Source organism: Chionomys nivalis, chromosome 5 (genome assembly GCF_950005125.1).
Source record: "Chionomys nivalis chromosome 5, mChiNiv1.1, whole genome shotgun sequence".
In the NCBI taxonomy this organism is placed as follows: Eukaryota; Metazoa; Chordata; class Mammalia; order Rodentia; family Cricetidae; genus Chionomys; species Chionomys nivalis.
In genome coordinates this window covers 20157781-20171748 of record NC_080090.1, presented here as the reverse complement: position 1 = coordinate 20171748, position 13968 = coordinate 20157781, and the positions used below count along the sequence as shown (strand labels likewise).

The following is a 13968-nucleotide window of genomic DNA, read 5'->3' as shown; positions in this document are numbered from 1 at the left end:
TTGAATGCAGTCTGGGATAATCAGACATCACCTGGAGGAAAGCGGTAGATACATTTAATCAGATGGGAGTTTTCCACTGAACTGACATATCAAGAATTTTTTGCTACAGCTGGCTTATATAGACCAATCAAGAGTGGCCATTGCAGCCTGCGGTCAAAGTCTAAATAAGAAATAAGGAGAAGGGGACTTATTAAAGTTTTATTCAAAGAAGCACCTGTTTCAGAGACAAAAAAACTCAATGAGCACTGTGGGTCCCTGATGGAGGAGGGTCATCTGTCTATTTGATGCTTTTATTGGTTAATTAATAAAGAAACTGCCTTGTCCCTGATAGGACAGAAAATTAGGTAGGCGGAGTAAACAAAACAGAATTTTGGGAGAAAGGAAGTGGAGTCGGATAGTCGCCATAGCTCTCCTCTCCGAGATGGGTGTAGGTTAAGAATATCATTAGAAATGGGTTAATATAGATGTGAGAGTTAGCCAGTAAGAGGCTAGAGCTAATGGGCCAAGCAGTGTTTAAAAGAATATAGTTTCCGTGTAATTATTTCGGGTATAAAGCTAGCCGATGGCCAGGAGCCGGGTGGCGGGACACAGCCTGCCCTTTCCCACAACAGGTCCCAGTTTCCACTCGGGCTTCCTGCCAGATCAACATCACTGAGCAGCAGAAAGCATTGTTTGCGGGCAGGATGAACTCTGCACTCAGCAAATCCCCGAGGATTTACAGGAATGTTTCAGAGGCCGCATGTTAGAGAAAACCCTAAAACTAATGAGATCAAATTACAAAGTTGAGGAAGAAAAGTTTTCTTCCTTCTCTGATGAAAGACTACAGGGATCTCCAGGGCTCTCCTAACCAGAACCACACAAACCTCAAGAGCTGGGGAGGCTCAACCTTTGATAATAATCACACAGCTTCTCACAGCGACAGAAAGCAAGACTCTATCTGCAGTCATTTAGTGGGTGGAGAGGGATGAGCTCAAGCTACTTCACCACTTAACCCTCATATCACACAACTCAGGAGCCACAGAAAAAGCAAAGCTGCACCAACTCATCAAACTCTGTCCTTGCCAAGTGCAGATATTCAAATGCAAAAGGTATAGCAACTTTTCTTAAGGTCACCAAACAATCGGTAATAAAAGAATCCAGACTCTTCAACCAGTGGTTTTTATAACTCAGCCTTTATTTCTTAGGAGGAGGCAACAGATGATGACACAGAAACTGTGAAGAATATCTTCCAGAAGAATACATCCACGGCAGTGACTTCACTCTTAAATTTAATTAAATGAAAGGTAGGAAAGAATTTTAGATCTACTGGCTCTCTTTCATTCATAATTACTTGTAACCACAGAAAGAAAGTATCCGTGGGACAGCACTAAGTCCCTCCTCATTATTTCCATTTGGCATTGAAGAGCGTATGTAATTCTCTTCACCATATACAGATAACCCAAACTGAACTGTGGACAGTAGATTTAGTGAAGACTTCAAAATATGAAGATGAGGTGGGATCTAATAACTGGAGCTGGAGTTAGTGTCATTTGTGGGCTTTCTTATGTGGGTGCTGGAGTCTGAGCTACGGTCCCTAGGAAATGCAGCAAGTGTTCTTAACTGCTGAGTGATCTTCCCAGATTTTCAAAATAATAATAATAATAATAATAATGAACAATACATGATATTATACATTAACCAATGTTGGCCTCGAACTTACTGTTTAGCCCGGGGAATTGTTGAGCTCATACAACCCTCCTGCTTCAACCTTTTGTGAGCTAAAATTACAGTATAACAGGCCTGAGCCAACACACCAGTGTTAGCAATTGAAAATACTTCTAATAGTAATGACAACTTTGCAAACAACCCCTATTCTGTGATTTTTTTCAGGGACCAAACTTCTCTGGGAGAGAAAGAATGAAAGCTCAGAATGTTATATAAAAGTAATCCTATCAGTAAATTGAGTAATACTATGTAAGTAAATTTTGAGACCTGGAAGACTTAGGGTATCTTCAGGTACTAAAAATGCGTACACTGAAAGGCTCCTGAAGAAGGCCAGGGTTTCCTAAAATACAAGCCTCTGTAAAATACCTATGAAGAGAACATAAACTCCCTACCTTCCAACTGAGAAATGATTATTTATAGATAGGAAGGTATTGAGACAGCATGACAAAGGGAAAACGGAAAGGAAAACATTAGGGCCACGTTGTTCGTACATGGCATGGGAAGAAAGATAACTGAAGCAGGTGTAATAAGACAAAAGAGTGAAAGAGACATGTGAGGTGGAGCCCACAGGGTTGCATATCATCACTGCATAACTTAGATGTTTACAATATTTTTCTGTGCCTCTTCTGACAATGGTAGGACAGATTCTGCCATAAGAAGCTTAATCTATACTGAACAAATCTAAAGACTATGTAAGCTCTGTATTCTACATGTTCAAAACTCACAGTACTGAAAAAGTAAAACAGACATTGTTTCCCGATTAGTCACTTTCTGATTCTTAATTTATCCATCCAACACTCACTAAGAATTCCTGTCTTCTTAAAGTGTTCTGCAGAATCACCTTGAGAAACACAGAAATGATGATCATGGTCACATCCTTGAAAGGAAAACAATAGGGAGTGGAAAGAATGGAGAGTATGTTTCCTGTTACAAATATGCCTCTTCCTAGATACAATTATTTCCAAAGTAAGGTAATCTCAGCTGTCCTACACAGATCACAGCTGCCTTATGCACTTCATACTTATGCAGTGAAGTGAAAAACCAATAAACATTTGAAAAAATTTGGAAAATGGAGACTCTGTAAATGCTACTTATAAAATACATTGACGTGCAAGACAGGAAAATGAGCTCTGTGTAATAGAAAAGTTGAATATATTAATAATATAGACAGGCATCATGTTGGGGAAGTCAGGGGAGAATAGATTAAGTAAATCAGAGTTACTGAAGAATCCACACAGAGACTCACAGCATCTCTCTCTCTCATTCTTTTTAGTGATGATATGAGCACTCAGAAAGTGAGCACAATCTCATTATCTTCTGTGTTGGACTTACATACTGAGTCTGTCAATATCACATGATCTAATTATTAATCCCGAGTATCCTGGGTGTTCTTTTTATTTATTTTCTCATTTCTTGAAAATTGCATATATGTGTGTGTGTGTAATATATATGTAATATGTATGTATATATAGGCAATGAAGTATAATAAAGTATGAATATGAACACTGTCCCACATCTTCCTTTTTTATAGTTTAATAAGCCTAATTAGAGCTACCCATATGAGCATGCATGTTCCCACTAGAGTATGGGTAACCTCATACTCATACTAGTGGCCATATATTCATCGAAGATTAATTTTTTTTCTCTCTTCCAGAAACAATCCACTGCCAATGGACAATCAGAATGTAAACAGGTCTGGAGATCATCAGTTCTACATGCTAGGAATTGGGCTGCCTCAATCCTGTGCAGGTGTAAGATCATGATTGGAGTCACCAGATAATATCCCTAAGACAGCAACTCAAAGCATCCTCCCCATTGTCCAGATCTTGCATTATTTCTGCCTCCTTTTCTGTGCTGTATCTAGAGTCTTGACGGTGGGGCAATGCTAACTATATATGTATATATCTCCGATATGGAACTGCACTGTTTTATGATAAATAACTCTTTTCAAATCGAATGCTAAGATACTTTTTAATAAATTTACTTTTATTTTACATCTCAGGGAAACTTGCCCACCCTCCTCTCCTCCCAGTCCCTCACCCAAATCCCCCCTCTATTCCCACCCCCAACCACTTCCCCTCAATTTCTGTTTACAAAAGGGCAGATCTACCACATTCAAACATTAGGCAGAGTTCAGGAAGTCTTGCAGAAGAGGGGGAGAAAGAATTGTAGGAGCCAGACGCCTCAAGGACACCACAAGAAAACTCCCAGAATCAAATAAGCGGGACTCATAGGGACTCATAGAGAGTAAACCAGCAACCAGGGAGCCGGCATGGAACTGACCTAGGCTGTTTGCATATATGTTACACTTGTGTAGCTTAGTCTTCTTGTGGGACTCTTAACAGTGGGAATGGGGACTGTTTCCAGCACTTTTACATGTTTTTGAGACCTACCCCTCCTACTCAGTCTCCTTGCCCAGCATTAATACATAGGGAGGTACTTAGTGCAACTTGATATGCCATGTTTTGTTAAATGCTTAGATATTTTAACTTCTATGCTTCCTTCCTCTCAGAGTATCAAAGGCAAAACAACTTTTAAAGCATTTTTTAATAATTTATGACCTAGGTGACTTCTTCAAAAAGAAAGATCACTTCAGGTTTCTCCAACAGCTGTAACCCACAGCACTTAGAAATCCCTCTCAGTCTCTACTCAGTCAATGCTTAGAGGGTATTTATTATTTATGAGTGTCTGTGTTATACCTAAATGTTCCTTTATCTTTCAGCATGTTCTTTTATTTTATATCACGACTTTTATGTTTATGTGTGAGTATGATTTTTTGCATACATTTATGGGTACACATGAGTGCCCATATACAAGAAGGCCCAAAGTTGACATTGTGTGTCTTCTCATTTATTCTCTTCTTCAATTGCTGAGGCAGTGTCTCTGCTGAAGTCAGAGATTCCCAGCTCCATATACCCTGATGTCCAATTACCCCAGATATTCTGTCTCTACATCTCCAGTGCTGGGATACAGACTTGTCCAACTTTTATTTGGATGTTGTATTTTGAACTACCATCCGCATGATTGTTCAGCAAATGCATTATCCACTGAAAAGTTTCACAGGCTGAATCCTCACTCACTCAGCATTTTTTTATTGTCGAGAGTTTTACCTAAATATAGCTCAGCTAATGTATCTGAGCAACTTTTGTCTGAATATCAATTGGATATTTAACCTATGTTAAATTACCAGCCAACGAAGTACTTTAAAAGACCAAAATGGTCACACAGTACATAGTCATATCATAATAATTTATTGATGAAGAAATGACTGGATGATTAGAAAATCATGGCATCTACATGCATAGCTAAGTTTTTACTAAACTGGTTATATGTTGTAAGTCTACAGATTTTTCTTATACACATCATTTATTTCATTTGGAAATATTAAAGAATGAGGAGGATTGAAGGTTTGTCCATTCCTTCTTTCACATTTCAGGAACCCAAGCAATGGCGATCAACCAAACAATCCTGAAGGAATTCATTCTCGTAGGCTTCTCCGCTTACCCACATATACAGACCTTCCTCTTTGTAGTCTTCTTCTGCCTCTATCTTCTCACTCTTGCGGGCAACCTGACCATCATGGGATTGACTTGGGTGGACAGATCTCTCCACACCCCTATGTACCTCTTCCTCAGTGCACTCTCCTTCTCTGAGACCTGCTACACCCTGACTATCATCCCCAAGATGCTGGCAGACCTCCTGGACAGGGACAGGCGCATTTCCGTCACTGGCTGCGGCTTGCAGATGTGCTTTTTCCTGGGCCTCGGTGGAACAAATTGTGTCATTCTCACCTTGATGGGGTATGACCGCTTCCTGGCCATCTGTAACCCCCTCCGATATCCTCTTCTTATGACCAATGTTGCATGTGGACAGCTTGTGGCCTCTGCTTGGGCTGGAGGCTTTTTGGTCTCTTTTATACAAATTGCACTAACATTCAGGGTGTCTTTCTGCACACCCAACCTCATCAGACACTTCTTCTGCAACATGAGGGCAGTTGTGCGACTGTCCTGCATAGACAGTGACCTCACAGAATTCATTGTAACGCTAATGTCGATGTTAGGCTTAGTGGGTACATTCTTGCTCATCTCCTTGACTTATGTCTTCATCCTTTCTTCTGTGCTCAAGATTCCTTCAGCTGAGGGTAAGCAAAAGGCATTTTCCACCTGTGCCTCACACCTCACTGTGGTCATCATCCACTTTGGTTTTGCATCCATTGCTTATCTGAAGCCAGAAGCCTCCGGGGGAGATGATTCCCTTATAGCAGTTCCTTATACTATCATTACCCCTTTCCTCAGTCCCATCATATTCAGCCTCAGGAATAAGGATATGAAGAATGCTTTTAGAAAGATCACAAGAAAGACAGTATTCTTGAAAAATAACCTTGGACTATTGTTTCTGGTTTAATGTAGTTTAGCTTCCTCCAGGAGTCAATGGAACATTCACTCTGTGACTTCTATGGAACGGTGAAATCCAGGAGCACACGACTGAGACTTTCACCTATCCTGTCCCAGGCATTTTCTAAGCATGATCAGGACGTTATCCAATCCCTCTTCTTTCCACTACCATGAAAAGAATAATGTCCTGGATAAGAAGACTCTGCCAATTTCTGGGCATTCTGTACCTCTCATAAGTGAGGAAAGAGCAGAAGCAAAAGCAGTAATGTGACCACTGCACTGAGTGATGTTTTAAATTTCTAAAGATGCAAATAGTAAATATTTCTGAAAATATTTTCATGTACCTGCCGCACACTGCGCCCCCGTGTCTGTGCTCTGTGCTCTGTACCCAGTTCGCGAGCTTCGGGCAAGGGGGCTGGAGGTTAAAATACACAGACACACACAGACAGAGAGACAGTGACAGGGGTCTTCCTTGAATTCCCCAAGAATGCCCCCTTTATTGTGTTCAGGGGCAGATTATATAGAGATAGCCACACCCCAGCAAAACCCACCAGAAACCACTCTCCTGCCATCAGGAACTCCTGAAGGTCTGGTGCTCAGAGCAGCTGTAGGCATTCAGATCAGGAGACTACAAGAAATTCAGCATCTGGGGTCTCACTGTTCCCAACATGTACCAAGTTGGACTTCCCATAATAAAAGCTATTTCTAAATTTCTGATGGGAGATATATATTGTAAAAAATCAACGGCTGTTTGTTTGTAAAAGCACACACACACACATATATGTATATGTGTGCACACACACACACACATATATACATACACAAACAAAAACCCATTTGTTAAATAGTCACATCATACTAATCACTGTTTACTAATTTATTTTTGCATTTTAGCTTCATTTTTCAAGAACTTGTAGAATTAGCAGTTTGTTGCGTTGTATTTTTATCATACTTAGCCTTTGCCCCACTACTGATTGTTTTAACAGTAACATATGGATGAGACTGTTGCTTCCCAATGATTTCAACCTTTGCAGAATAGAGGAAACCATTCAACACCTTTCATGTAAATAAACAAGCTATTAATAACTACACATTTTATCATTTTGTTAAAGTTGAAAATAAGGAATGCGCTTATGTTATCTTTGTAGTGAGAATATTCAAAAGCAAGTGTTGATGGCTTATGTATGATATTAAAGAATTTCACCAAAAATGCACTTAGCAAAGATTTTTAAGAGTAATCAAAATGTAGAACAGGAAATAAGATGAACATACCTTCATTTGTTTAATACCAAGAACAAAACAGAAACACTGCATAATGTCTGTAAAAGAAGAATAGTGACAGATCTTGCAAAATATTCAGTCATGAAAATCTAGAAAATTTTTTGAAACTTTTTATCAGTTATTTTCTGTCAAAGAGCTCCGTGTCTTCCAGATAAAGACTCAACACAAACGGGCAGTTACCTGAAGTTCTTTCTCTGGCCATAGAGTCTACGAGATGCCCCTTTCTGAAGCAGCAGGTCTATTGGTATTGCCATTTTTCAGCTCTTGTTTAGGCAGCCATATAGTTGAGGTACCATAGGTAAGTTTCCCTGCCATTTCTAGGAGACACAGTCTGACTATGGACTTCCTGCTCTTCTGGATCTTACAGTCTTTCCCCTCCCTTTTCAATGAAGTACCCTGAGCCTTAGGAGCAGGAGTGGTGTTGTAGATATCCCCAACTGTGGCTACCCTGAAATCATAGGCACAGCAACAATAATAAATACACTTAGCTGGATGTTTTTATACATTTATGTGTTTATATACACATATGTAACAATAATGCTCAAAGAAAAGGGGGATATGAATTTGAGAGGTATGTTTTGGAAATGGAAAGACTGAGAGAGTGGGCCTGAGAGGTGATGGAGGAAGAAAAGTGGAGGGGGAATGTGACATAAATATATTTTGATTAAATTTTAAACAATTTAAAAAGACAACTATACATCATACCACTAACATAGATGAAAATAATTCTCCGCAAAATACTCACAAATTAGGAGCTCAAAAGATGGCTCAGAGGTTAAGAACACTTGCTCTCACAGAACACCTGGGTTTAGTTCCCAGATCCCGAGTGCCTCACAAAGATCCCCAACTCCAGTTACAGTGCCTCTTCTAACCTCAGCAGGCACCAAGTATACATGCAGTGACTGTAAGTACATGAAGGCAAAGGATTCATACACATAAAATAAGTAACACATTGAAAATTAGTTAAAATAGTTGTAAACAAAACTGTACACAAATATAAAAGGATCACCTACAACAATCAAGATATATGTAATAATGACGTGAAGATAGAAATCATATGATCTTACTAATAGATGCAGAAAAGGACATCAGTAAGATTCAATATAGCATCATGATAAAAGTACTAGAGAAAATGGGGTTGAAGGGAACATACTTCAATATAACAATGTTTATATATGACAAAAGCATAGCCAACATTATCATAAGTAGTGAAAAACGTGAATTAAACCTATTAAAATGAGGTGTAAGACAGAGCTGTCCATGGTGTCTACTCCCTTTCAGTCAGTGCTAGACACCTTCCACAGAGTAACAAAATGAGAGAAATGACTTAAAGTAATAAAACTGGAAAAGAAGAACTCAAATTATCTTTATTTGCAGACAAAATGGTGTTATATGAAAGATTCCAAAAATTCTACCAGAAAAAAATTCTAAATATGATCAACAATTTCATCAAAGTGTCAGAATTCAATATCAACTTAGAGGAAAAATGGTAGCTTTTCTATAAACCCAGAACAAAAATGCTGAGAAAGAGATCATGGAAACACTGCCATTCAAAACAGCCTCAAAATACATCCAAGAATGAACCTAACCAAGAAAATGACAGAGTTCTCCAAAGAAAACTTTAAATTTGTGACTAAAGAAATTGAGATAAATACTAGAAGACAGAAATATAACCTATGCTTGTGCATTGGTAGAATTAATATTGGGGAAATTATCATCTTAGCAAAACAATTTACAGATTCAATGCAATCCCAATCAAATTATATGTGACATTATTCAAAGACTGGGGACAAACTTACAGAAGAACAAAATTTCTAGGTCAGCTTCAGCAATCCTGACCAAAAGAATAGTGCTGAAAGGAGAGGCATGCTACTGATCTGGAAAAAAACTTTTCAAAATAAGAAATAAAAATGGCTAAATTGTTTATTTTAATGTGTTCTACATCCTTAGCAACCAGGGAAACTTAAGTTAAATTTTTCAGAAATTTTGTAAATGTGCTACATTTTCTTCATTGTTCTTCAGCTATACTGATTTTTGAAGTGGCTTGACGAGTTTGTACTCCCACCAGAGTGGAGGAGTGTTTCCGGACTCCACATCCTCTCCAACATAAACTGTCTTCGGTCCTTTTGATCTTAGTCATTCTGACAGGTTTAAGATGGTATCTTATCTCAGAGTTGTTTGATTTGCATTTCCCTGATTATTAAGGATGTTGAGTGATTCCTTAAATCTCTTTTGACCATTTGAAATCCTTCTGCTGAGAATTCTCTATTTAGCTCTATACCCCATTTTATTAATTGGATTGTTTTGTATTTTGATGTCTAGTTTATTGAGTTCTTCATGTATTTTGAATATTAGCCCTCTTTCAGATGTTGATATTTTCCCTCTCTGTAGGCTGTTGTTTTGCCTTATTTACCATCTCCTTTACCTTACAGAATTTTTCAGTTTCAGGAAGTTCCATTTATTGATTGTTATTCTCAGTTTCTATGTTACTGGTGTTATATTTAGGAAGTGTCCTCCTGTACTAGTATGTTCAAGGCTACTTCCCACTTTCTATTCTACCAATGTAACTGGAATTTATTTTGAGGTCCTTTGATCCATTTGAACTTGAGTTTTGTGCATGGTGATACTGAGAAACAAACAAACAAACAAAAACAAAACAGGGACATCATGAAATTTGCAGGCAAATGAATGGAACTAGGAAAAAAAAACATCCTGAGTGAGATAACCCAGACTCAAAAACACAAACACAGTATGTGCTCAGTCACAAGTGGACATTAGACGTAAAGCAAAGGAAAACCAGACTATAATCCACAGCTCCAGAGAAGCTAGGTAACAAGGAAGACCCTAAGAAAGACACATGGATCTCCCTGAGAAAGGGAAATAGATGAGATCTCTTAGGTAAACTGGGGGCAAGTGGGCCCATAAAAGGGAGGGGATGGGAAATGAGAACATGAAGGAATGGGGTGGTCAAGAGGGGAGAGGAGCAGAGTGAAGAATAATGAAAGAGAGATCTTGATAAAAGGAATCACTATGGGTTTAGGGAGAAACCTGGTGCTAGAGAAATTTCCAAGAATCTACCAGGATGACCCCAGCTAAGACTCGTAGCAATTGTAGAGAAGGTGCCTGAACTGGCCTTTCCCTGTAATCAGATTAGTGAATACCCCAACTATCATCACAGAGTCTTCATCTAGCAACTAACAGAACCAGATACAAAGATGTACAACCAAGCACCAGGCTGAACTCTGGGATTCCAAGCAAAGAGAGGGAGGAAGGAATATATGAGCAAGGGAGGTCAAGATCATGATAGAGAAATCTATAGAAACAGCTGAACCAAGCTTGTGGAAACTCATGAATTCTAGACAAACAGCTGTGGAGTCTCCATGGGACGAACTAGGTCCTCCATACGTGGTGAAGCTTAGACTATAGGAGGGACCCGTGGCAGTAGGAGCAGAATCTGTCACTAGTGCATGAGCTACTTGTTGGGGCCCCTTCCCTACAGAGAGATACCATACTCAGCCTTAATGCAGGGAGAAGGTGCTTGAACCTGTCCCAACTTAATGTGCCAGACTTTGTTAACTCTCCATGAGAGCCCTTTCCCATTGGGAAGAGTGGATAGGTTGGGGAGGAGGCAAGTGGGAGGTTGGTGGAGGGATAGAAAAGAAAACTCTAGTTAGAATGTAAACTGGAGTTTAAAAAATAAGTAAACAAAAATTAATATTTCTTAGAAATTTTATCTTACTCCAGTCAGAATGGCTAAGACTAAGGAAACAACTGAAAAGAGGTACTGATGAGGCGGTGGGCAAAGGGAAGCCTGATTCACTGGTTATGCTACTATACTGGTCAGCCGCTATGGAAATCAGTATGGATGCTCAAAAAACTAAAAAATAGATCTACCATATGACCAAATTGTATCACTCTTTGGCCTATACCCAAAGGACTCAACACCCTACAGCAGAGATAGCTACTCTCATCACAATTGCAAGAAATGGAAGCAGCCTAGAGAGCCTTCAACTGATGAACAGATAGTTAAAATGTTTGCATACCATTTTATTTACCTTAGCCATTCACATAGTCATTTAGTAGAGTCACACTGTTAAATTTTCATTTAGCTAGTGGATGACAATGCTGAAGGTCCTTTCAAGGACTTATATTCTGTAAGTGTTTTTAAAGTCTTGTCATAAAGTGTAGTTCAGGGCAGCATTTTTGTCAATGAAAGTGAACTCAATTAGCACTAGTATTCTAACTCTCATTTAGGCTTCTTGCCAAAACAAAATGTACAGGCAGCTGAAAGTTTATTTTTCATGAGCATGATGAATTCTGCATACCTTAACCCCCCGAGGATTTGCCGGAATGTTTCAGAGGCCGCATGATACACAAAGCCCTAAAACTAATGAGATCAAATTACAAAGTTGAGGAAGAAAAGTTTTCTTCCTTCTCTGATGAAAGACTACAGGGATCTCCAGGGCTCTCCTAACCAGAACCACACAAACCTCAAGAGCTGGGGGCCTCAGCCTTTGATAATAATCACACAGCTTCTCACAGCGTCAGAAAGCAAGGCTCTATCCGCAGTCATTTAGTGGATGGAGAGGGATGAGCTCAGGCTACTTCACCACTTAACCCTCATATCACACAACTCAGGAGCCACAGAAAAAGTAAAGCTGCACCAACTCAGAAAACTCTGTCCTTGCCAAATGCAGATATTCAAATGCAAAAGGTAGAGCAACTTTCTTAAGGTTATCAAACAATCGGTAATAAAAGAATCCAGACCCTGAGATCAGTGATTTTTATAACTCAGTTTTTATTTCTTTTGAGTGAAGAACAGCGTGTGTTTCTACAAAAGCCATGAAGTGGAAGTGATTTGCTTAGTAACCTAATGAAGCACCAAGGTAGGACACAGCTCACATCCTGTGCCTCTCTTTTATTAATAATGAATTGTCTTCACCCACTCATCATGCCTCTTTGAAGTTGGAAAAAAATATGCGATTCTTTTGTCTATAGATTGGTAACACAATTAGAATGGGCACATGTTGATTAACTTCAGAGAGAGATGAAGATGAGGTGGGATCCAATAGCCACATCCTAATTCAGACTATGCCTGTAGTAGAGCAAACATCTGAAAGCCATACTGTAGTATCAATGATTTACCCAGAAAACATCTAGCATGAAGTTAGATAATGACCAGATATGGAAAACAACATTGTGGAATATGTATCGGTCATTCTTTACATTGCAAAATATTTCAAACTGCTTCTTTTCTTTTCACTTATTTTTCTTTCTTATTTCTTATTTTTCAGATTTGTTGTTTATTTTTATTTTACTTATATGTAATGTGGTGTGCCATGGTATGTGACTCGCCATGAGGAAGCCAGAAGTAAGAATAAGATCTCCTGAAGCAAGAGTTACAGGAATTTGTGAGCTGCATTGTATGGACGATAGAAACATAACTCTGGTCCCTTGGAATAGCAGAAAATGCTCATAAGCACTGAGCAATAAATTAAGCTACAGTTAGAAAGGAAAAGAAAGAAAAGAGAAGAAAAGAGAGGAAAAGAAAGGAAAGGAAAAGAAAAGAAAAGAAAAGAAAAGAAAAGAAAGGTCTGGACAATGATGTTGCATTCCTTTAATCCCAGCACTCGGGAGGCAGAGGCAGGTGAATCTCTGTGAGTTCGAGGCCAATTGGTGTACAGAGTGAATTCTAGGATAGCTAAGGTTACACAAAGAAATCCTGTCTTAAAAAACAAAAAGGAAAGAAAGAAGGGATGGAGAGAGGGATGGAGAGAGAGAGGAAGGAATGGAGGGAGGGAGGAAAGACAGGATTTCATACTGTAGTGCTTTCTATCCATTCTACCCTGGACTTTACTTTGTAGCCCAAGTTGGCACAGAACTCGAGCAACCCCTGGGTTGGTTTCCTAAATTCTATGATTAGTGGCACATACTACCATGCCTGGCTTTTCATCTCAAAATTCTAAAATTAATGATGGCTTTGCAGACACCTATTCCCTGATTGTGTTGGAAGGGAATTATATATGTTGAATGATATCTAACATTTACTTGTACATAGTATGTTATAGAATAATCACAGAGTTTGTCCTAAATACACAAGAAACTAAATCAGCTTCTTGTTCTGTTAATACATTCTAGTATATCTTTGGTACAATAATTTAACCATTTTGGTTTTGAATACTTAGAACTGACTTACAGAGTTGCTCTAAAGTGAAAGTTTAAAGGCTTTGGTCTGTAAGATGTTCTACTGACGGAAGAAATGAGGTTTCTTATATTTGGGAAAGCAGAAGGTCATTAGTAGGACTTAATTTTCCCTGAGGTAATGGGTGAAAACCCAGAGTAATACAGAAAACGAATTATGGGGGACTGGAACAATCACCTTCAAGACAATTTTGAAATCAGGAAGAATCACAGTGAGTTCAGTATTAAGGAGGCTTACCCCAAATGACAGACAAGGAAGCCCAAGGTTTCCTAAAATACAATCCCCAATATCATAAACTTAGAATAGAACTGAGAAATGATTACTCACATATAGTAAGCTACTGAGACAATATGACTCAAGAAAACTGGAGGTGCAAAAGAAGGAAAA

General features: G+C 38.9%; 1 protein-coding gene across 1 annotated transcript; it reads left to right on the top strand.

Moving 5' to 3' along the window:
• The first annotated feature begins 5151 nt into the window (after positions 1 to 5151).
• Positions 5152 to 6108, top strand: LOC130874547 (olfactory receptor 10X1-like). The gene has a single exon (XM_057769926.1). The coding sequence runs from the start codon at positions 5152 to 5154 to the stop codon at positions 6106 to 6108; it is 957 nt and encodes a 318-aa protein (XP_057625909.1).
• Positions 6109 to 13968: the final 7860 nt, after the last annotated feature.

What these genes read in the sequence shown, in the direction of transcription:
- LOC130874547 (XM_057769926.1), top strand. Translation starts at nt 5,152, where the DNA reads ATGGCGATCAACCAAACAATCCTGAAGGAATTCATTCTCGTAGGCTTC.